Source organism: Taudactylus pleione, unplaced genomic scaffold, assembly GCF_031769625.1.
Source record: "Taudactylus pleione unplaced genomic scaffold, aTauple2 ptg000251l, whole genome shotgun sequence".
Classification (NCBI taxonomy): Eukaryota; Metazoa; Chordata; class Amphibia; order Anura; family Myobatrachidae; genus Taudactylus; species Taudactylus pleione.
Window position 1 is genome coordinate 1,135,284 of NW_028284653.1, and position 24,322 is coordinate 1,159,605.

Here is a 24,322-nt window from a genome sequence, read left to right on the forward strand (position 1 = left end):
AATTTGTTTTCAGATCAATATTTTTTAATGTTAAATAAAACCTTTACATTTTAGCATGGTCTGTACTGTATTTTGCCTTTTGGTTTACGGTTACATTGTAATTCATTGCTAGTTATAGGCATTTAATCCCTCCGAAAAATCAACTGACTTATAAAGTACAGTAGTATGCACTATGTGTTAATCAGAAATTCTGCAACCCTGATGTTGATTTTTGAATGGACAACTCTGGTACATATTCAAGTATTAAGTACTTAAAAGACTGGGCACTTCGCTGCAGGGGTGTTATAGCAAATAAGAGGGCTTGTGGGCAACTGTTTTCTGTTCACCAACTTCCTGCCCCCCTTCTCCCCCATTGGGCTGCTCCCACTTTATGTATGCAACATTTATACTCTCTAAGCGTGGTCTGTGACTGCGGCAATGTGTCTGTCCCCCAGATGATATCTTGCTGCCGGTAGCAGCATCTTTCAGACGATGTCTTCTCAAATATTGTTCTGGCACAAAAGATACCAAGGACTCAAGCACATTGCCTTAGTTTTGCTATCTTCTCCACTGGTGCCATATTGGAGAAGACATGGCTGGAGAGATGTCGCTTCCGGAAGTGTGGTAAATATGAAGTCTGTTCTGGGTGCAGGGCATGTCTGGGCGGCCCCTCTTAGATTCATGGACCTGTATGTACAACGCACACTGCACATATTACAGATACGCCGCTCCTTTGCTGTTTCATTATTGAATAATGAAAGATAATAAAAGAATAAATCATACAGACAAATTGCTCTAAGAGTACAGAAAGCAGTGAACTAAAAAACATAGTTAAAACAAAGATTTAAGTGGCATAGGAGGACAGATAAATACAAAGTGGTAAAAAATACCAACACCAACCATCATAAGTAATATGAGGTTGAAAAAAAATATATTTTATATGCTTCGCAATTGAAAAATAACACTAAGAACTTAAAAGAAAACAAAACAAATTAAATCAAAAGTAAAGTGTGCAAAATTATCAAAACCAATGAGGAAAAGGAAAGCACGGTGCCAATCTCTGGTGAACCCTTTCAAGCTGATTATTAGTATACATTTCTCTAGCTAACAACCAGTCTGCTAAATATCTAGCTCCCGGAGCTCCCAAACTGCCCTGTGGAGACTTACTTTGGAGAAAGGGGATGCGGTTAATATCCAGGGAAAGGGAATGCCGGCGCTTACAATTGCGGTGCCGGAATACCAACACCTGTCAGAATCCTGGGGCTGGTATACCGAAGGTAGATAGTGGGGTTAGGGGGATGGTTGGAGTTAGGCACTAGGGGGAAAGTAAGGGTTAGGCACTGGTGGGAGGTGGTTAGGTTTAGGGTACGGGGATGGGAAGAATAGGTTTAGGCACTAGAAAGGGAAGTTAGGTTTAGGCACAGAGGGAGAGGTAGGGGTAGGAAAAAGGTTAGGATACCTACCGACAGGTGTCGGTATCCTAACCCTGTTGGGATGCCGGCGTTGGGATTTTGACCGACGACATCCCGAGTGCCAGCATCCCATACTCAACCCGTGAGGAAGCAATCATTGGCTTATTCCCTTGTGAGAGAAAGTCAATAAATATTTTTTCACATCCCTCTTGGATAGACTAAAGGGTAACATTTGTAAGCATAGGATATCTTGGATAGAAACACACTTTTCAATAAGGCTACCCAGTACCCACCCTAAGAAAGAAAGTGGTAAATATGACCATGTACCGGATAACATGGTAATCTTTTTCCATTATTGATGTTCACATAGAGGCACCACTTCAGATTTGTCAAAATGTATCCTATATCCTGCAAAAATCCAAATTAACGGATCAGTGTTATAATGGAGGGGGCAGACACTTCAGGATTTGGCAGAAGCATGTTGGTAAAGATTGCCAATTTGGCCTCAAATTTACCAACTTTGATGTCCTTAAAATTGTTATCTAGTCTAACAGACAGAGGTTCAAAAGTGAGGGTGAATAGGAAGGGAGACAGCGGGCACCCAATCTAGTGTCTCTATGAACTTGAAATGGGTCTGATAGATAACATCCACTCTCTACCTGTGTCGAAGAACCAACATAGAAATTATGAATGAACTTCGCTGGAATCTGAACCCCAACAAGTACTGAAATAAATGGCCCCAGGTAATGACATCAAAAGCTTTTTCAGCATCAAGTGACAAAACAAGACTGAGTTCCTGCAAAATTGTGAGAACCTTTCGAAAATTAGTGACAGAGTGTCTCTTCCAAATAAAGCCAGTCTGATCTGTGGCAATAGCCAAAGGGATAATGTATTTCAAACGTTCAGCTAAAATTTTGGTTAACAATTTATAATTATGTATTTATTAATAAAGAAATTGGCCTATAAAAACCCGGAAGCTCTGGTTCCCTTAGGATGCTGGCAGAGGATGCTGTCCATTTTAGGAGAGGCTGTAATATTAAAATCACTACCCACTATGAGGTGGGTTCCAGAGAGCATATATAGCTTAGGTAGCAGATGATCCAAACATCGCCACTTCATGCATCTCCGAAGGAGGCCCCCTGTGTTTTATTAAAGTAGCTTAGTTCATTTTTTGTTTCTGAACGATTTATGAACCTTTGCGGTGTCATTAAATGTAAAGAACGTGTGGGCCTTTTGTGTTTCAGGTTCGCTACCAGGGAAAGGAATGCACTGATACTTTACAATGGCAGATTTAATGAAAAACATGACTTCATTGCACTAGAAATTATCGAGGAGCAGATCCAACTTACCTTCTCAGCAGGTGGGTTAAACATTCATTCTGGTGTCCTGTACATTTGTATCCAATTATGTGATGGAGTCTTGATCTAAATATTATTTTAAATTTTATTTTTACTATTCTGCTGGTACAAATAATTAGTATTTTTCCTCATGTTACTTTAGATATTTGATCACTGAGTAGATTTAGAGCCTGATTTCGATAGGTACGTAAACCAATGGTTTACGTACTAATCCGATTGTTTGGAGTCTGCGCGTATCCAGGACCCATTCTGTGTATGTGCAGAATGGTACTGCGATCTCGCTCGTGGATCCCCCATCATGTAGCATGATTGACATGCTGTGGCGTCTGTGGGGCTGAGCGTGAGTGTGCCTGGGCTGCATTGCCAGGAGCAGTGATGTGTTACCTCTATTTTTCGGGAGTTCCGAGGCCAGGGTCTGTGGATTTCCTGGCTTTGCAAGTTGCCAGCCTCAGTTGGCTGAAGCTTACTCAGACTGGCCTGTTACGGAACCCTGGGCAACAATGTGTAAACCCCCTAGAACCCAGGCTAGCGAGGTCTTCCGCCACTAACAGCCATCCGCTGTTCCCTTAGAACTAGCAATGTTCACTGGTACTTAAGTGGCCACCTGGTCTTATAACTCGGGGTAGTAGTGGTTTACACGAATGACCAATGGGAACCAGAGGTTTAGCGTGTGGAACAGGAAACCAATAAAAGTCAGTTGTGTGGCTTTAAGAGCCGATGATGCGACTTGAGAGTCGTTGGTGCCGCTTAGAGCCGGTAGTACAAGTTGAAGAATTGATGATGTGGCTTTGAGAGCCAATGATGCGACGTGAGAGTCGAGGGTGCGACTTGATACAAGTTGAACTGATGGTGCGGCTTAGGGGGCCGATGCTGCGGCTTGAAAGCCGGTGGAGCGGCTTGAGCCGGTAGTTCTAATTAAAGATTTGCTGACGCGGCTTTGGGAGCTGATGGTGTGACTTGAGAGCCGGTGGTGCGGCTTGAGACGGAAGTACTAATTAAAGAATTGATGGTGCGGCTTGAAAGCCGATGGAGCGGCAATGAAGCCGGGGGCAGTTTGGGAGCTGATGGAGCAGCTGGGAAGCCGATGGAGCGGCTACGAAGCTGAAGATACTGGACTCAATACAATCAGGAACAACGAACGCACCGACCATGCAGCAGAGCCGAGAGATCGACAAAGAACGCTATAGTCGGCGAGATGGCAAAGGCCAGCGTGCACAAATAGGGGAAGGAACCAATCATGCCGTGTTGTGGACAGCACGTGAGATCTCCTAGCAACCGATAGGACTGGAATCCTACTGCCAAAAGGAGGTACATTACTAGAAAGAGACAAGTTGTGACTGCTACTTGTAATTCCTGTGCTGCCGCCATGTGATACGTTGTAGCGTGTACGGAGTCGGGAGGTGTCTGCTTATAGATGCCTCCTGGAGCTTTTAAATATTTGCTGGACAGTATTACACAGCCGCTTCCTTGCAGCTATGCAATACCATCCACATCTGAATCAGGCCCTTAGAACTGAAAAATTCTAGAAAGATATAATAAACGTCACATTTTAAGGGATAATGGGCAGGATGGAGCAAATGTAGAAATGCGGTCAAATCCCCAAAATGCAGGTTTGACCGCATTTCTCATATGCACCAAGCCCCGGAATGCAATACATTCCGGGGCCTATGGGCTTCTATCGGGAGAGTGCTGAGAGAGGGATCCCTTCCAGCACCCAACGAGGCGCGTGCGTCCCTCCCTCCGCGCATGTGCAGAAGGATGACAGGGGTTTCTGGGTCATAGAGCCAGAAGTAGGGCTGGTGCTTCCATTAGGCAGCTTTAGGCAGCTGCCTATGGGTGCCAGAACCTGCGGGGTGGCTCGCAGAGGCTGTCTGAGGCTGGGATTGAAATTAATATGACCCTTTCAATGGCCGCTGGTTTTATAAACTGCAGCCCCAGCTATACCCATTATTTTCTCCTGCTCTGGGCTGGCTGGTCACAATCACAACAGCGCTTACATTAACAAATCTGTCGTGTTGTGATGCAGCCTCCCATGCTCACCAGTTGTGTGATGCTGCCGGCACAGCCCACCCCTTGTCAATTGATAACCGATCACTAGACAAGAGTTGGGCTGTGCTGGCAGCATTGCACAGCTGTTGAGCGGTGGAAAGGGGAAGGTACGGCTTAGAGACAGGTAGTGTCGGTGGTGGGGGGCATTGTAATACCTTGACCCGGCCCTGCAGTCAGGGCTTGTTGTTGCATTCCGTTGTTATGGTGACACCCGAGAGGGGACTGTTCCTACTTCCTAGACAGAGAGCCCAGTGATTGCGTCATAATGGCTGTGCTAACATTAGCGGCTAGGGTTAGAGCGGAGAGAGGCTGATAGTGGTGGCTGGAGACTGATCGCACATAGTTGTATCTGGTGTACAGTGGCTGCAGTCTCCAGATGTGACAGAGAAATAATATTACATTGAGTCGGGACCCAAATGGGGGAGGGGTGGCACTGAAGTTCCTCCTATGGTGTTGTAATACCTTGCACCGGCCCTGCCCGGAAGTCCCTCCATCGCAAAGAGCCACTCTTACTGAGAGAGCGATCCTTTGCGGTGTTTCTCATGCATACCGGTGTTGCCAATGCCAGCATGCATACGAAGAGCCGTGGGATGCATCTCATCTTGAATGTGGTGCATCATGCATTGTTTACAAATATAAAATGTGGCACCATATATTCTTAAAAAAACTAAAAGAAAAGCAACAATCAGAGGCTATAAGGATATTTTTTTACAATAAATAGACTTCTGAGTGTCATATTTCTGTAGACCTTATGAAACTTGATAATATATTTCCTTGAAAACTATCTCAAACAATGTAGGCGTGTGCACAACCATTATCCTCTGCTGTTGAAAATTTACAAGAATGTCAATTCTATTATGCTCATCTCTAAATTATCATAAACTATGGGCTCAATCCAATCAGGAGTGAAGGAGTGAGTTGCTGTTGTAACGGCGTAAAATGTGCCCCCCTCGCAGCCTCATCTCACCCCAGACTTGCACATTTTTGCTCACAGCCGCACTTATTCAGACTGCGGGGAACTTGCTCCTAATTGCCCTATATGTTTGGATAAATTACCATTATTATTGTTTATTTACCAAACCAATGTACTAGTTAAAGGATAACAGAAACTAAATGTAATTTTGGGCAAAGGACATAAAATGACAAAAGTTCCCTTATCCATGCTCTCCTGACCTTCTTATCTAGTTGTGTCCACAATACCCTTTAGACCATTATGACATGCACTACACACACACACACATGTGCACACGTGCACATACACAAACATGCACGCACACACTTTTTTATCACAGAGGCTGCAGCCGAGTTTAAACTCTCTGTAATAGGTGCTTCGAAATGGTGGGACCTGGTGAGCAAACAGTCTTGGGTGTAATTTCCTAAAGTGACCCTTTGGGTCCATTTCAATGATTAGCATAACAAAAAAATAAATAAATAATTGAAAAAATAAATATATATATCTTTAAAGCATTATTCAACATTTTTAACCTGTTTTATGACTGTTAAGCAAGTACTGTAATTATTCAATGGCTTCATATATGGAAGAAGTTGGATACTTAGCATAATTGCAAATTATTGATTAGAAGATAATTCTACAAACACCCTTTGCAAATAATACTACATACATTTTATATTTATATATCTTACAATAAAATCTGAACTCTTTCATGTACAATATCATTTGTATTTCCATTAAACTGATTGCATTGCTTTCTGTCTTAATATTTAGACAGATTTTGTATTATACGCCATTCCACTATAGCACGTAATTGCATAGAACACCAATGTGAAAGTTATAATTACGGTGCTTGTTTCTCACATATGCTATTACAAACATCCCACCGCTGCATGTTGTGGCAAAACGACTTGCATTTAATATATATTTTTAACATACTTCCTGTTGCGCTTTATAATATACCATTCTATAAGGCTGCTGGTTATTTTCTTCATCAATTAGTAGAGCTTAACTTGGCTTTATTTAATTTCGCACAAAAAACTGCTGCCATATTGTATTAGTCTTACCTCATTCTTTATGGGCGGTTTTACATGTTGGAGCATGTGTCTGGTTTTACTAGACCTTAGGGATAATATGACACATTTATTTATCTATTGCTGGTAGTAGATTAATTTATTGGCATGTCAAGTCTCAGCCAGGTCTCCCAGTATCTTCCTGGAATTAGAAGCTTGTTACCCTAAAGGGTGTGTGAGAATCAGTTTGGCTACATTATTACAAGACACAAGTGACTTGCTGAGATGTTTGGATTTAGTGGTTGGGTGTTTGTGTGGGAGGTGCACAGACAGGCATAGTAACATGGAAGGGCCTGGCTGCAAGCTTCTGTTAGGTTGGAAAACTGGGTGGAGGAAAGTGAATGGTTATGACAGCCAGACTCTGATAAATCGGGAATGCTCGTCAGATCCTCCAGATACATGTCCCTGTTTATTTTCCATCATTTTTTATTAAACAACGTTTTGCTAAGCAGCTAGTAATCGCTGTCCCTTTTTTGGCAGTAGGATTTTACTATCCTATGTGATAAGGTATGACTGATCCACAAAGGTTTTGTCAAGTAATATAATATTTGGCAGCAGATTTTAAACACAATAGTCCACCTGATGTTTATTGTGCTTACAATGTCCTTTACTGGTGATATTGTGCATTTAATTTACGGCTGGTAACAATTGGATAACCACATTTTGTTATACCTTGTCCCTATCTTGTTGCTTTACTATTCCAAGAATGAAAGACAAAGTGGTGGAAAGGCTTATTGCTATTTCATGAACACTTTGTAATTCCTTCATAAGGACTACAGCACAGTAAGAGCAACGCTCGTTCATTCGCTAGGAGAATGTGCTGTTTCCCAAATCCAGTCCCTAGGGTACCCTAACAGTGCATGTTTTCCATATCCCTCACAAGTAAACTTAGTATCTCCTGTGGTTCTTGTAAAATGTATGAGCCTGTAATGAAACACCTGTGTTCCAGCAAGGAGATATGGAAAACATGCACTTCTAGGGTACCCTTAGGAATGGATTCGTTAAACACTGGTCTAATGCATGATTGTTCTTTGCAGTCAAGTATTTATCATAATAAACTGAAGTGAGAAGCTTGCTGGGTATGTTTGACTTTCAGACAGCCTTGCCTTTATTTACCCGCTTTTCTAAGGTTCAGTAAATGTTTGCTTTGCAGTAGTTACTCACCTGGAGGACATACTGTTACGCTATTTGATTTGGGCAATCTCACCAGGTTATTCTGTTGTGTGCAGGTGAAAATGGTTTTGGTTATTCTTTAAAAAAAAATGTATTGTCATGTATTTGTTTCTAAGTTTCAGAAGAGACATTAAGCCTGATTCTGTCGTACCCTTTTTCTACAGCTGTGCCTTTATTCTAATGCTGCGTCCAATTTGTTTTTTAAAGACTCCCACTTGCAGTGTCTTGTGCTGTGGAAATCCGTCTTGGTGGCACCATCGAAACTTGCACCAGCCCCATGGCAGGTGCAGTTCATCTGTCTGACTATGGGCTCCTGTGTCAGCGGTTGTGCTGCTTTAGAGGCATCTGCTGTCGGTCACACGCCCGAGACATGCCCACTTCTGACTAGTCACCCTACTGATACCTACCAAGAACGGCCACTAACTACCAAATTCTTTGCCTCCAAATTCGTTTGCATCTCGGTGTGGTAAGAAATGGGATGCATGGCAGTGCGGCTCATATGCATGTGTAGTATTAAAAACATCGGCCAACTGCAGTCATATCGGCATAGCGTGTGACTCTGAATCGGGCCCATTCTGTGTACAGCAGAATCTGAAATCACTACAGTTTTTCAATGGCACAAATGACCAGATAAGTTGGATGCATGTGCCAAAGGAAGATATTGGCGACTGCACATGCACCAGATCAGCCAAGCGCACACAAACTGAGTTCGCTAAAATAATAATAATATATAACTCATATTAAACACACAATGGTATAATCTGTAAGTGAAGTCATTTAAATATGTGAAAAATTAGCAGAATGTATGGTATGTTATCCTTTTAGCTATGTGATCACTGATGTGCAAATGTTTGGCTGTTGCAGGGGAGAGCACTACTAAGGTCAGTCCATACATTGAGGGAGGAGTGAGTGATGGCCATTGGCATTCCGTTCAAGTACAATATTACAACAAGGTGAGATAAATTTATGTCTTCCCCCCACAATGTGTGTAATATGCTAGGTCACAGTATATAATATGAAATTATTGTGCTTGCTGTACAAAATGAAACAGCATTATTTTATCTTTCTTTGATATCTGTAGCTATTATAGTTTGTTTACAAAAATGCCTGTCCTCAATGGGTGCTAAAAGGGACCACTTATTACTTTAAGGACTCTTCACTCATTTTCTCCTGCACCCCTATGGTGTGTGAGGACAAATTATACATTGCCATGCACTGCCTTCACAATCGGTCAGGAAGCACATCACACAAATTGAAGCTCCCCATGAAATTCTCTATATTGAAATGTTTTTCCCCCTAGAATTTACATTCTTACTATAATTCTCAGATTTAATAGAATCCGTCTATGTAAAGTTTGCGTAAAACTCCATAATTACATCATTAATGCAGAATATGACTAGGCCCTGGGTTCCCTAATCTGGCAGGACTCACAGTGTTCTCCTTGCTCCTTCCAGCAGTGTGTGGCCTATGGAGAGCATACTTCTTCTAGGATAAAAGCTGTTTGCATTACGCTACCTGTATATTTGTGTTTGGGTTTTTTTACAGTGTAATTTTATAGTTGGTAAATGTTGTGTTTTGTTATCTGCCCTGCTTTTATTGTAAGTGTGTAAATTGTACTTTCTCACATTTGTGTGCTCAGTAGCTGGTAATGCTGTAACATTCCTATGTATTATTCATATATATTCTTTTTATCTGAGCTAAAAGAACATTGTCCAGGAAATCTGACTCCTGACAGTGCAGTACAGGTAACCTGCAGCCGATTTCTCCGCCCGACCACAGGACCAATGTAATGTCCTAGATCTTTTCAGATAAACACTCTTTTTAATGATTGGTGGAAGAAACCTAGACCTTGTCCGACCTGTAGGCAAAGAGAAATGAGGAAAATATGTCTCTGTGACACACAGTAGGTGACGTTGATGTTGGCTGTGCATTTGATTTCATGCTGAACAATGAACTGAAAGCTAAGGTCTAGGATAATACGGGAAAGGTGAACAAAAGGTGTGCCGGGACTCCTAAATAGGCCGCTCATGTTACACTGGTGTATTATCTAGACATTGTATAAAGTTACACCAGCACATATGGAAGGGGCCCGATAGTGTTTCAGGAATGTTCAGTCCCTTGTGTTTAATTGACATTTTTCTTTTTTTTTCTTTTTATTCCAGGTTAGTGGGCACCAGTCCCAGGTGATTTGGTGCAGGCCCCTAGTTACAGCTCTTTGTACTGTGTCTCTAAATGAAACCACAATATTCTTTGAAAAGCCGTTTTTGCTAATTACCCAAAATATTTCTAATTAGTTTTAGTCGTGTGTGTTTCACTGTTAGGAAACAGGGTCATGATCTTTGAGACATTCATACAGGTGGTAAAGGACATTTATTACTTTCAGTAAGACATTTAACATTTCTGAAAGTATTATTATTACAGTGAAACTATATTAGTGTGGACTCTCTGTTATCTTTGAGGATACCAAGAGATAAATAAACCCAGCGGTTCTTGGTCCATAATTCGTTTTAAACAAAGAAACATTGGTACACACACCTATATCATACAAGCATCTGGCAGAAGCAGGGTTAGTGGTATGCCAGTTTTAGGGAGGTATTATCTTACTACAGGCAGTGGTTACTTCATGCCTTGTATGTGTCAGTGTCACAGAATAGCTTTATATAGTAGATCAGTGTGCATTTTAGGCTTAGCGACCCTTCACCATAATAATATTAAAGTGAATACTACATTCACATTTCCTGCAGAGATCACTGTTGTAACCAATGATTATAGACCACTAATTATAGTGACATGTCAGATTATGTGAATCAAACTACATTCAAACAAAGCAATGACTTTTGTTTTAACTAAACAGTTTCAAATGTTCAATAATAAGCTATGTTATATATGTAGGGGGTAGTAATCCTGTCTCACAGCACTAGGCCTTGGGTTCCATTCCCAGCAGGGCCCTATCTGTGAATAAAATAAAAAAAATATCCTAGTATATGTGTGTGTGTCCATGTAGTAGGGAATATAGGGCCTGATTCAGAGCCGGACGCAATTAGCGCTCGCTCGTCCTGAAAATAGGGGTGGCTATTCAACAGAACCATTCGCTGTTTGCGGTCTGTTCACGCCTCTAGGTCTGAACGAGCGAACAAAACTTGAGGTCGTTTTTTTTTTAAACTACGCCCCCTGGCTGCTCGCATCCTACGTCATGTCCGCTATTTATTAGATTAATCGAGTACATCGAACAGGGTATGAACTGCTCGCTATTCTTGTGGTTGGTTTTTGCTACCACAATCTTGCGAGCAGTTCTGGCTAAAATAAAAAAAACCAGTGACGTTGTCAATGACGCTGATGTTTTAATTATGCACACCCATAAAACGCCTGTTTTGACCTTTAAGCACGCCTGCGTTCGGATCTCCACTCCCCGTTTTCAAGCACCTTCCCCTGTTACCACGCACATACGCCTCATTCTGTCACTCAAAATAGCAGGCATTTGCTATTTTGCGAGCACACGATTTTCGGCCGCACTGACTGGTTCGCGCATGCGTATTACGATCCGTACGCATGCGCAGTTGGGCAAACATCGCTCGGAGCGAACGAGCAGCCACTTGCGTCCGGCTCTGAATCAGGCCCATAGAGTGTAAGCTCCACTGAGGCAGTGACTGATGTGAATGGCTACGTACTCTCAGTAAAGCGCTGGATTATGTGTGCGCTATAGAACTGTTAGAATGAAATCAATAAAATATACCTCATTTAGGGCCTGATTCAGAGGTGGACGCTGCTGTGCCTGCTCATGCGTCTAATGTTGGAGTTGTGACTGCAATAATATGCAAATGCTAGAATTACCCCCACCCCCAGTATAGTAACCATTGTGTGTGCATGCACTGAACGCTCGCTATAACAGTCTCTGTACTCTGTATCGCTGCCGGTGACTGGCCACCATCACTTGCACCATCGGCACTTGCGCCAGGAGCAGTTTCTCTGTCTGAACATGGCCTCTGCTGCTGCGGCTCTGTGTCTGAGAATGCAGCTGCCTTCACTGACATGCTACGATATTCCCATAACACGTCCATGAGACAGACTTTATTTTTTTGCATTCACTACCAGTCACCACCCAGGACTGCCCATCGCTCTGCTTCCCCATGGCTGATACCTTCTATCCTGAACGCAGCAGCATCTGTTTGCATACACTCTGTGTAACGCATGCGTTGTAGAGGTAGGGGTTTTCTGAATTTTCACGCATGCGCAGTAGCAAATAATCACTTAATCTACGTGAACATCAGCATTGCGTTCAAATTGCATGCACCTGAAGAAGCCATGTTGTGCTACAATGCGGTGCTATTTGTGTTTTCTTTTATCCTTCCAAGCATGGAAAATACTGCCTACCTTTGCCTGTACTCTAGCACACAAATACAGGGAAAGTGGTATTACACTACAAATTACAGTTGTCAGGATGCACCTTCTCCCAACTCCAAATCTCTCTGCTAATTCTACATTTGTCTTTAAGCAGTGTAAAAACTTTGCTTAGGTGTGAAAATGCACCTTATAGCTGAATTAACTACTACATTTAAATCGTGCATTATTTATTTTCCTTTAAGTGTAAAATCGCTTACCTACAGTCATTCAAGTTATTATGGGCTCATAATCTACAGAAGTAGCAAGTGCCAACACCAGCTCCTTATACATTTCAAAAAGGCCCACAACAATTTAGTTGCCGCTGTCCTTGTTGGTAAATGATGCTAGGGCATACTTACCTACTCTCCCGATTCGGCCGGGCGCTCCCGGCCCCCAGGAAAAGTAGGCAAGCCTCCAGGCTGGCCGTTGACCCCCCCGGACCATCCCTGCAATTCGCAGACAAACCCCAGCATTCGCACTGAATCGCTTCATCATGACCCCACCCCGTGCTTCACAATGCTGGTAATCTCTGCATTGTGCAGCATGGGTGGGACCAAAATGTTGCGCTTGCTTGGCCACTCCCCCACTATTGCCGTGTAATATCACGCTCTACCGCTTGGCCAACCTGACTGCCCCCTCCCGGAGGCGGCTGCGAGAATGTCTGCAAGCATGTGCTAGGACTGTACAGAAAGTGCCCCACAAACTAGCTTTTACCTTCATTGTTTAACCTGGCATCAGGAGAGTTTTCTATCATTATCTTACACCACTTCTAGTACACACTATGGGGCTTATATAATAGGATGCGATTTTGTGCTGCTGCAAGAACTCCTGCAAGTCTTCCCTTATTTTTAAAGCGGCAATCATTTTAATGGCAACACCAGCTTGGTTTGAAAATGATTGCCACTTAAACATACGGGAAGACTTGCAGGAGTTACCGCAGCAGCACCAGATCGCACCCTATTACATAAGCCCCTATATATCCCCTATATCCCCCAGTCCCCAAATGATTATTGTGAGACAGAAATTACTATGAAGGTACTACTACTAGTATTCAGTAATTCCCTTTCTTTTTGAAATGTGTTATATTGAGCTATTGTTGTGGTAATTCTGTAGCAGATACATTACAAAGCGTTTGGAAGAAACCTGAATCCCATTTAGGCACACTAGGTGTCTCATTGGGGTCAATGATCTGTTTTCAATGGTTTCCACTCCACAAACTCTGTTTAGACATTGGAAAAAAATGAAAGAAAACAACGCCCAGATGTTTCCTTTTCAGTTTATATATCCAGAGCAGTCGTCCTCTTAACTTATAAACATGGCAAAGTATATCTCTATTTTATAGTGAAAAATGCCTTTGTGGTACAAAACCAGTGATGCAGCAAAGTGTACAAAGAAGTGACCAATTGCAAGTAATTCATTGACCTGAATCCTAAGAGGCTTCACATATTTAATTCACTTTACTACTCAAGTGCCCACTGAGTTATTGTGTGCATCAGGAATATGCACTACAAAGGAGAACTGTACGGGCTCTCTTGTGGTGACTTCCTGAGATTGCTAATGATCGTGTATTAGCTCATTGCTCTTTGTATACATGTAAATAACACAGGACATATGAGCTTCCCTCTGCAAGAATACGATGAGGACACTCATTTTTATGTTAAGTGAGAGAGCAGTTTTCAGAGAGGTCACCGACCGTAAAAACATTATATATGTGTAGAGGTGCTTCAAATTAGTGCAAAGTAATTCTCGGACCAGTTGCAATAAATTCTGGAACTTTAGAAAGACTAAAACATTCACGCTAAGTTCAATACTGTTTTGATCTGACACAAGCTTAAGTGGCTTCATTGTAAATTATGTTTTAATGTTTTTGCATGTGAACAGTGAAATTAAACTGTAACACCGTAACGTTAGCTGTTCCAATAATAAAAACAAGCTTTAAAAATGCTATAGAATCTAGGAATATATGCATATTACATATACACTTTTATAGTTTTATTAGCAGTTTAGCAATTATAACATTTATACCACGGTCGCACCAGAAGCTAATTTTGAGATTGGTTGGAGTTTTCCAGATCAGCTGGTACTATGGAAGATCTAACTCCCATGAATAGAGCTAGCATCTCTATGCCTGTGGTCCTTCTCTAGTAATTGTACTGTTTTGGAATTGAAATCATGTTCTAGGTGATTAAAGTTACTGTATTTTTTCTCTGATATGCTTAATCTGTGTTATGGATATGAGAGCTAATTGTAATGTACAAAAATCATTTTATTCAATGCTAAAATATATTAATTAGTATACTGCATAGCTGGCAAATGCTCATGCTTATAGCTGGTCAGTGTTACTTAACTATTTCTGTATGTTGAATGTAATTCCGTCACTGTTCTATTATATAATGATCACCCCATACAATAGTTATTTGTGGAAATTTTAAATATATAGTGCAAAAGAATCAGATTGGTATTGGATTGGTGCTAAATTTGTCTTGAATCTGATGTACATTAAATGTAAAGCTGTATCTTTGTGACACACTATTGAAATACTGACACCTATGTAAAAAGCGTACCTCCCAACACAGGGGTCTCCATGCATGCCCCAATGTGCTCATCTGCATCCTATTCTGAGTCGTATGGAAATCGCACGTATCTGCCTTTATGTGTAGTTGGGCTTTTCATGGTGGTACAATGTGAGAGCACATAACTGCCCTGACTTGTGGAAGTGTCATAGGAGTGTATCAAAAGCTCTGTGTGATTCTGTATCATGCTTACGGACAAGGGAAGCCTATTTCTGACGTATCTCTTGCACTAAGTATGGGGCTGGTGCAAATGCATATACAAATTAGGACAGTTGCGGCAGCCAGCATAAAGTAAATGGGCGTCACAGATTTCCGCTGGCACATGCACGAGTATTAGGTGAGTTGGATTTTGGAGAGCATTAGTTAGTAAATCAGGCTTCCACGGCTGCCCACCACTACAGCCACTATGCCTGTGTCTCAAAAGCAGCAAATTGGGACATTGTTGCTACGCAGGGGTAGGCAGCCTGAAAAGTGCATGTGACCACATGTGGTGGTGTGAACACACGAAATTGGGGCATGTAAAACTGTCAAAGGGGTTTCCTAGCTCCTGTAATGCTAGTCTTACCTCAACATCCCAGGTTCATCCCTAAAAATACCCCTCCATTGCTGGACTCACCAGTGCTAGGGAAACCCCTCCCAATAATATCATTACAGTTGGAAGATATGTAATAGCAAACGACTTCTTCAGTACATAACATTTTCATACATTTATCATGGATTGGTTCTATGCCAATGTATGTAAATGTGTCAGGCGCCGCTCTTGGCATCGTGTATGTAATTAGCAGGGATTCCACACTTTGCACCCTGTCCCCTACCACTCTGCTAATGAAGAGGAACAAGAAGAAACCAACTGGAGCTGGAAATGTTCAACATGTTAGAAAATTACATATCTTCCTGCAAACCTAAACTATGGCTGAGGGCGGCAGTAACCACAATGCATGGGCACATCTTTCTTCCTGTCATAGTACACACATTATAGCAGCACTCCTGTTTATACTGTTCATGTGAATTGAGCAAAGTGATTGGATTCCTGGCTTTCTTGTACATTCTGTATGACAAACTTCTAAATGCTGGGATAGGTGTTATACAGCTGTCTGTGCATTATGTGGACGATAGCTTTACATTGAAAAGTAATACCAGCCTGCTGTCTTGCTCTGTTTTGACTTCAGATTAGTATAGCAATTCATCACCATAAACAGTTGTAATCCTTATATGGTGCAGTCCTTTTCTTGGGTTATTGTGACTACTATGATAGTCTATGAGAGATTGCCTTACATAGGCAGCTGGCTTTACAAACATCCCACAAGGGCCCTGACTTGCTGCTGTTTATGCTATATACCTGTCTGCTTTCTTAATATTTTCACATTCTACATTAAATACACCCTCTATTGAATTATGTTGTAGCAGCATTGAAGGTATACATTTATCTGCTACACCAAAGCCCAGGGTTTTGTATTTGGAAAATATAAATGTAAACTGTAAGTAATTGTATAGGTATTTAGGAGAGGTAGTCCTCCTATAAGTCTTTAGTAAAGCATAATCATGTGGCAAAGTGTCATTTATTTTTTCCCATGAGTTTATATACAGAACAGAATTCTCTAGTCAACATAAGGTTCTAACAGGGGTATTCAATATGGGTGCGATAACATTGTTTTTGCGTTAATATCACAATTATGATGTCATTATCGCAGGTTTTAGTTTTACACTGTATTCAATTTCAAAGACTTTTCGCAGGTTAGAAAAGTCTTTGATAAAAAACGGGGATAACTTTTCACCACTGAATAGGTGGCAAAAAAAAGTGCAGAATTGGACTTTAGGGGTGCAGGCTCAAAAAAAATAGCCTGCACCCTCCAGAATGACCCCTTGAAACGATCTGTGTCAAAAAAATATAAGAAAAAATCGGGACACCCCAAAAAAAGCACTTTTGGGGACCAAAATAAAAAAATGTTGGGGAACAAAGTTAAAAAATAGCGAACTTGACTCTGGGGGGGGTCCCCAAGTATGCCCCAGGTGTTTTTTTCATTGCAGCTCCTTGCGCAAGTGGGTTTTTCACGATTTTTTCAAGTCTCTTTTGCAACTTTAAATATGCTGACCCCCATTTTCAAGTACCCCAAATTTGCTGGGCATAGTTATTTTTCGCTAAAAAAAAAAATCTAAATGCTTTTCTGCACCACTTTCTTCAAAGTCGCATTTATGCACTTGCCGCGGCTATTAGAAACCCCGACTTCCTTCAGGAGTTAAAAATGGAGGTACCCATAGTGATCCCCCATGTCTAGACATCATTAGGGGGGTCCCTATAATATTTCCCGAAATTTCCCATTTTTGTTAACCTTTAAAAAAAAAAATCAAAAAATTTAGAAAAAAAATGACATAAGGTCCCCCCCCCAAAAGCCAAACCAGCCCCAGGCTAGCCAGCCAGTGGTGGTTTCTAAAAATACAGGGAACAAAATGTGTAGGGTTCCACTGTATTTTAGAAACCAACACCAGGCTGCAGGGACTAGTGCTGGTTTTAAACCTAGGGGGCAAAAACGACGTGGGGTACCGCCTATATTGAAGACCAGCACCAGACCCAACCGACCGGGGTGCAATGCCACAGCCCGGAGACCCAATCACCGGGGCTCCAGGTCCAAAGCATTACACCCCAAGTCGATCAGCGCAAGCCAGTGATCTCGGGGGAGTCAGGGACCCCCCAAAAAAGGGTCCCGCCTCTCCCGAGCACCAAAGGCTTACGCTGAAGCCTGGGGCTCATCCCCATACCCCTGGAGCGGTGGGTATGGGGGTAATAGGGGGGCCAAATAATGTAACACTATTGTACTTTACAGTGGAACTATAAGTGCCAGCATGCCTGCCATTTTGCACTTGTGGAACTACAAAAAAACGTGTTACCCGATTCACGCTACAAGCTATCTGTATGTGTGTTGTCACACATACAGATAGCTCCCGAATGGCCGCTGCTGGCACTTCACGGGGCATTGCAGTCCTGAGAGCCAGTCAGCGGCCGCGCTAACTGTAGCGCGGCCGCTGATAGGCTCCAGCAAGTGACAGTTCCCACGTGGGTGAGTCAGCCCACGTGGGAACTGTCAGTTGCCGGAGCCAATCAGCGGGCGCTCTACAGTGAGCGCTGCCGCTGATTGGCTGACGGGACTGCAATGCCCCGTGAGGTGCCGTCAGCGGCCATTCGGGAGCTATCTGTATGTGTGACAACGCACATACAGATAGCTTGTAGCGTGGATCGGGTAACATGTTTTTTTGTTTTAAAACACCCATGGATTACTGCGGAGACCAGCGCTGGATGTAGGTGAGTATGAAATCTTTCTTGCAGGGCCAGCTACCATGGATTTCTACTTGACAAGGGGACCGAACATCTGGTATAGGTAAGTATGTGTGAATGGGTAGGTGTATGTAATAAACTTATACTGGGCACGGTGTGTGTGTTTTGTCTTTTTTTAACTATTTATTTTACAGTGAAATTACAGGTGCCGCATGTCTGCTGGCACTTGTAGTTCCACAAGTGCAAAATGGCAGGCATGCTGGCACTTGTAGTTCCACTGTAAAGTACAATAGTCTTACATTATTTAGCCCCCCTATTACCCCCATACCCACCGCTCCAGGGGTATGGGGATGAGCCCCAGGCTTCGGCGTAAGCCTGTGGTGCTTGGGAGAGGGGGGACCCTTTTTGGGGGGGTCCCCGACTCCCCCGAGATCACCGGCTTGCGCTGACCGACTTGGGGTGTAATGCTTTGGACCTGGAGCCCCGGTGATTGGGTCTCCGGGCTGTGGCATTACACCGTGGTCGGTTGGGTCTGGTGCTGGTCTTAAATATAGGGGTACCCACGTCGTTTTTGCCCCCTATATTTAAAACCAGCACTAGTCCCTGCAGCCTGGTGTTGGTTTCTAAAATACGGTGGAACCCTACACATTTTGTTCCCCGTATTTTAGAAACCACCACTGGCTGGCAAGCCTGGGGCTGGTTTGCCTTTTGCCGGGGGACCTTATGTCATTTTTTTTTTTTTTTTTTACTAATTTTTTTTACAGGTTAACTAAAACGGTAATTTTCTGGAAATATTCTAGGGACCCCCCTAATGATGTCTAGACATGGGGGATCACTATGGGTACCCCCATTTTTAACTCCTGTAGGACGTCGGGGTTTCTAATAGCCGCGGCAGGGAAAAACACCTTGCAAAGCTATTTAAAAACCTGACTTTCTTAAGCAGGCAAAAACAGGGTTGCCCATAGTGATCCCCCATGTCAGGACATCTTTAGGGGGGTCCCAGGCATATTTCCCGAAAATTCCCGTTTTTTTCCTTAAATGGGCTCAAGGGTCATTTTTTGAAAAACAGGGATAATTTTTCTAAGCACTATAGCAAGTGAAAAAAAAATGCAGAATAGGGGTTTGGGGGTGTAGGCTTATAAAAATAGCCTGTAGTTTTGGGAATGTCCCCTTAAAAGGAAATGTTCAAAAAAAAATGTCCTACAAAAAATCGGTACACCCTTAAAAAATAAATTTGGGTTTAAAAAAAAAAATAGGGACACCCCCAAAAAATTTATAAAAAAATTGGGGTGAAAAAAAAAAGGGAAAAAATTGTTTAACAATAGGGAAATAGGTTCAGGGCTATTCTGCAAGTATGCGGCAGGTGTTTTCTAGAATAGAATTATAGCGGCAGGTGCACAAATGCAGAATTTTTAAAAACTTACTTTAGGGACTTAAAAATATTCTAGTACCTATTTTCATGTACCCCAAATTTGATGGGACCACTTAAAAAAATGAAAAAAATAACCTAAGTGCTCTTCTGCATCACTTCTTCAATGTCGGGAAAAAATACCTGCTGCGGCTATTTAAATCCCCGACTTTTAATTAAAGGCTAAAACGGGGGTACCCATAGTGTTCCCCCATGTTTTTACAACTTTAGGGGGGTCTTACAAATTTTTTATGGAAATAATCGTAACTTTACGCAAATCCAACTTCGGAGGTTCCCGTTTTCGATAATTTTATATTGAATACGGGGATAAGCGGGAGCGTGCCCGATACTTTAACGCAGGTAAAAACTCCGATATGAAGCGTTAACTTCGACAGTGAAGTTAACGTTTCATATTGAATACCCCTCAAAGCATATTTTCTACTCGGTTGGGGAAGGAGAAGGCTGCCATATGTTTTAGTGTTGTTTATATAAAAAAACATTGTGCATCTTGTTAGACTAGCATCTCACATGCTCCAATCAAACTGGGCGGATGCTAATGTGATCGCAGAAGCAATTTCACAAGGAACGCAGCTGCAAAAATATGTTGCTGGCTGCCAAAGCACAGCTGGCATAAAGACTCCCTCAGCTACCTTCTCATATCTGCCCAATGTAGCACTGAATAAACATTGGTAACATCGATGCACGTCACGCAGCATGTACGGCAAGTCTGACCAGCTGCAAACACTGCTGCTCTCCTCGCACTCAGAGAGCTCTCATGTTGTGAATGCAATTGCAATGGCTAATTTCTGCACGCCCACAGAACGGCGTTTAAACAGTCAGACATGCCTGCATTCACCTAACCACAACCCCCTTTACCGCCCCCAAATGCTGACCACATCACATTTACATAGCAAATGATTCCTACGTGCCTATGTAATCACAAAGCAATTGAGATGCGTGTACAGTGTGACTTATGTGCATGCGCAATGGCAAATAATTGCCCGATCTGCATAAACCGCAGAATTGAGTCCACTGCTGAATCATGCCCTGGGTACTGCACTCTCCTACCATGTACTGTAATGTCTATGTATTGTGTAGAGTACTGTGATTTTGTGTACTCACTGTGGACCTCCTATCGTATTCTTGGCACATCTGCTCCTGTTACATGCGTGGGGATGGAGTCACATTTGCTAACTATGCAGAGTCGGGCACTTTTCGTGGTTGCTACCTACTGAGAATATGTAGTAAAATTCACTTTTTTCCCCAGAGACTTCTGCTATTACGTGTGCATTCAACTCTGATTAAGGCCCTTTGTGTGCTGTAATTTTGATAAGTTGATTGTAGTTAGTGTGTACAGGGTAAGATATGCAGTATAATAAAAACTCTAAATGTAACCACCTACAGTGTCCTAAGTGATCTACTGCTGCTGCTAACGGGGGTGTGATGCGCTATTGAGAAGTAAAATGCTTACTCATAATATAATATAATAAATATAATAGTCAAATATTTTTTTCCATTGATACTTTTGTATTATTTGATATCCATTTACAGCACCAGTGTCTTTTCAAGACTATTTTATAACCTGCTATAATAATTCTAATATACTACTGTGTTGTAAGAATTACTTGTACATGTATAGTCATTTATGCTGATTTAATATGAAGTGATTGTGCACATGGAACTAAATAGACATGTAATAAAATGACCTAGCCCTCCTGTTGATCTCCTCATGGAATATACATCCTTTGCACCTTGTTGCTCTTGTAATATTAGCCGTCTGAGCTGTTTTGGTCTTTTGAAAACACTGCTGTTTCAGGGTCACCTGTGTCTCATCTATCAGCCGTAGTAACCATGACTATAACTGGAGGCCTGTCTAGCTTTTGTAAACATTTATTTTCCCTAAGCATTCTTAGCATGTTGTTTGCTTTTTTTGTTATAAAACACACACATCAGTGTTATTACCATTAATTCGAAAATATCCTTTATTTTTTGTTTATCCAATGAATGCTATTTGTTTTGCACAGAATTTATTCAACAGTAAATTATTTTAGTGCATAAACTTTCTGATAGTCCTGCAGCAAATAGAGTGTATTGCATAGAAATCTAAGTGATTATTTGTGCCCAGTGTCGGACTGGCCCATATGGCTACAGGGGAAATGGCCCTTGGGCCCCACTGCCTGAGAGCTCCACCACCTCCTCTAGGGGTCAGGTTCTAGACTGTTGGCTGACTACACCGCTTAAGCAGGGGCCCCTACCACATTCTTCTGGTGGGCCCTTCATGTCTCAGTCCAACACTTTTTGTGCCTGTGAGTAGCAAATTGTCTTTACCTACTGTATGTCTGAACTGTTCAGGCTACATATAGTATACACAGTGTTTCTAAGTGTGTGTGTTACATTGTGTTTCAGCTGTGTTTTCAACCCTTGCTGAACGTAGCTCAGACCTTGGGGTCATTTAGGGCTCTGAATGCTGACCAGTGACTACCAGAAGCTTAATGTTTGTGTTCATGCTTATGTCTCCATAGAGAACAATTCATTCTGTTAGTTTTCTGGTCTGACCTGCTGTCAGCAAGTGGATGAGCACCATTGATAGTATTTCACGGATATATTGTGTACATAGCCCTATGCACAACAGGAAAGTTATTCAGAATTTGTGGACCTCATATAGTGCCATGTATAGCATTACACAAGAATTCTGTACTGAATGACATATTTATCTGGATTCATGCAGCTTGTGGACATATTTACAGATACAAAGTACAGCTGGCGAAACTGTGAGCGAAATCTAAATCCATTTCCATGCACTGGTCTCTGGCTGTATATTGTGTAGGATGAGAACATTCCAATTAAATCATATGTGTCCCAATATGAGTTTGGGGTTCTTACTTTTAGTCCTACACCTTTGGCTGCTCTGCAAGCTGGGACACAACTAAGCTAGATAAGTGCTCCAAGGGGGTAATTCAATACACATAGAAGCGACTCATTGCAGCTACTCCCAGTGACTGAAATAGGAGTTTCCTGCCAATCACTTTTGATTATCAGTTACCTCAAGGAAGTAATTCTAATACTCTTGCTTGCTAGTTCGTTTTATTGACATGCACATCAGTCATATTAAATACCTCTCTAGTAAGTCACTTTATACATTTTAGTTTGACAAATTGGCGTGGGTATAGTGTTTAACTGCATCTCTACAGCAAGGACTAAACACATGTTATAGACTGGTCACAGGCATTATTTTCTTATTTTGCGATCAATCATTTACTGGTTGTGTCTTCTGGAATATCACATACCAGCGATGTGCATTGGGATCCGCATGTATCACGCAGATCGCCTTACACTTTTTATGTGGAGATGAACAACTTGTCACCTTCTGCTTGTTCTACATGATTAAATACATTAGTTGTGTCACACATGCTTTTATGTTTGGTTGTGTGCATAGAATAGTCATAGGCCAGTGACACACTGTCTATATAGTAATCCTTAAGTGAAGAGTTGATGTCGAAAATAAGAGCATTGCAACCACCAAACAGTATCCAAGTAGTTCTGTGCAGTTGTACATAATTATGGAGATGTGGGCTGCCTACTCTTCTGTGGGTGCGGGGGGAATACCCACAAATTAGGGAGGCACCCGCAACTTCCGGGAGAGTAGGCAGATATGCATTGCAGACATACTGAATGTTGATATTCAAAAGACTTACTGATAGAACTTCTATATTATGTCTTGCATTAGTTTGACCTAGAATATGAATTGATAACTTAAGCCTTTGTATAGGGAAATGGCCCCGAAATATTGGTGTGAAAATCACACGTTTGCATTTGGATGTGGCTGGTGAATGACATGTCGTGCAGTCGTTCATCATATAGTGCGTTGTGTATGGACCACACAATATATCGTCCATCGCATCGTGGGTCGGCTGGGCACACTGGTTGTCTAATGTGTATCCAGCTGAAGTCACTCCCTTTTATTATTTCATTGCGACTGTCTATAGCGTAACACACACTGAGCAGAAATCCACTATCCAGCACTCAGGAGTTTAAAATTGGGCAACATTACTTTTCTCTAGGTATGACACTGTCTTGGCACTTCCCAGTGTCAAGGGTAAAACGGTCACCCAAAAAGCTGCCATGTGAAGGCAATTTATACAAGCAGTTTAATAAATGTTTACTGAATAGCCCTGTACAAAATCAGTCTAGAGGAGATATAAAAGCTTAGTAAAGCTTTGTGTAATTTTGGCTTCTTAGTTGTCACGTTGTGACTTGCTAACCGTCCTGAGCTAAGCCAGTAACACATTTCAGTAATTGTACATTTATGATAATGACAGAATACTGTAACTGTTACATATGATATGGTAACATGCAGCCCTACACTGTGACATTTCCTCTACTCCTAATAGTAATAACAAATTATATGTGTGGTCTGTACTGTTATGTCAATCAGAGCCAGGAAAACGGGAAGCAGCCAGACTGTACCACAGATGTCTACATGACCTGCCACCTCTTTTCAGATTCAAACAACATTGTAACATGCACATGCTGTAACATTCATCTGTTTGGCTGCTTTCATGCTCCCTATATACTAGTTTTGCATCCTGTTTTTATAGAAAACAAATGGTCACGTTGAACCTTAGACTGTTACCTCTTCATTTTATGAATTCAGTGATTGGAGATGGTGGGAGACGCTGTTGTGAATATGTGAC

General features: G+C 41.9%; 1 protein-coding gene across 2 annotated transcripts in view; it reads left to right on the forward strand.

Moving 5' to 3' along the window:
• CELSR1 (cadherin EGF LAG seven-pass G-type receptor 1) overlaps nt 1-24,322 on the forward strand; it is a 174,621-nt gene that overhangs the window by 85,780 nt on the left and 64,519 nt on the right. For both annotated transcript variants that reach the window (XM_088480162.1, XM_088480163.1), the window contains exons 4-5: nt 2,636-2,751; nt 8,861-8,949. In XM_088480162.1, coding sequence (XP_088336288.1) covers nt 2,636-2,751; nt 8,861-8,949 — 205 coding nt within the window. The remainder of the gene's footprint in view (nt 1-2,635; nt 2,752-8,860; nt 8,950-24,322) is intronic.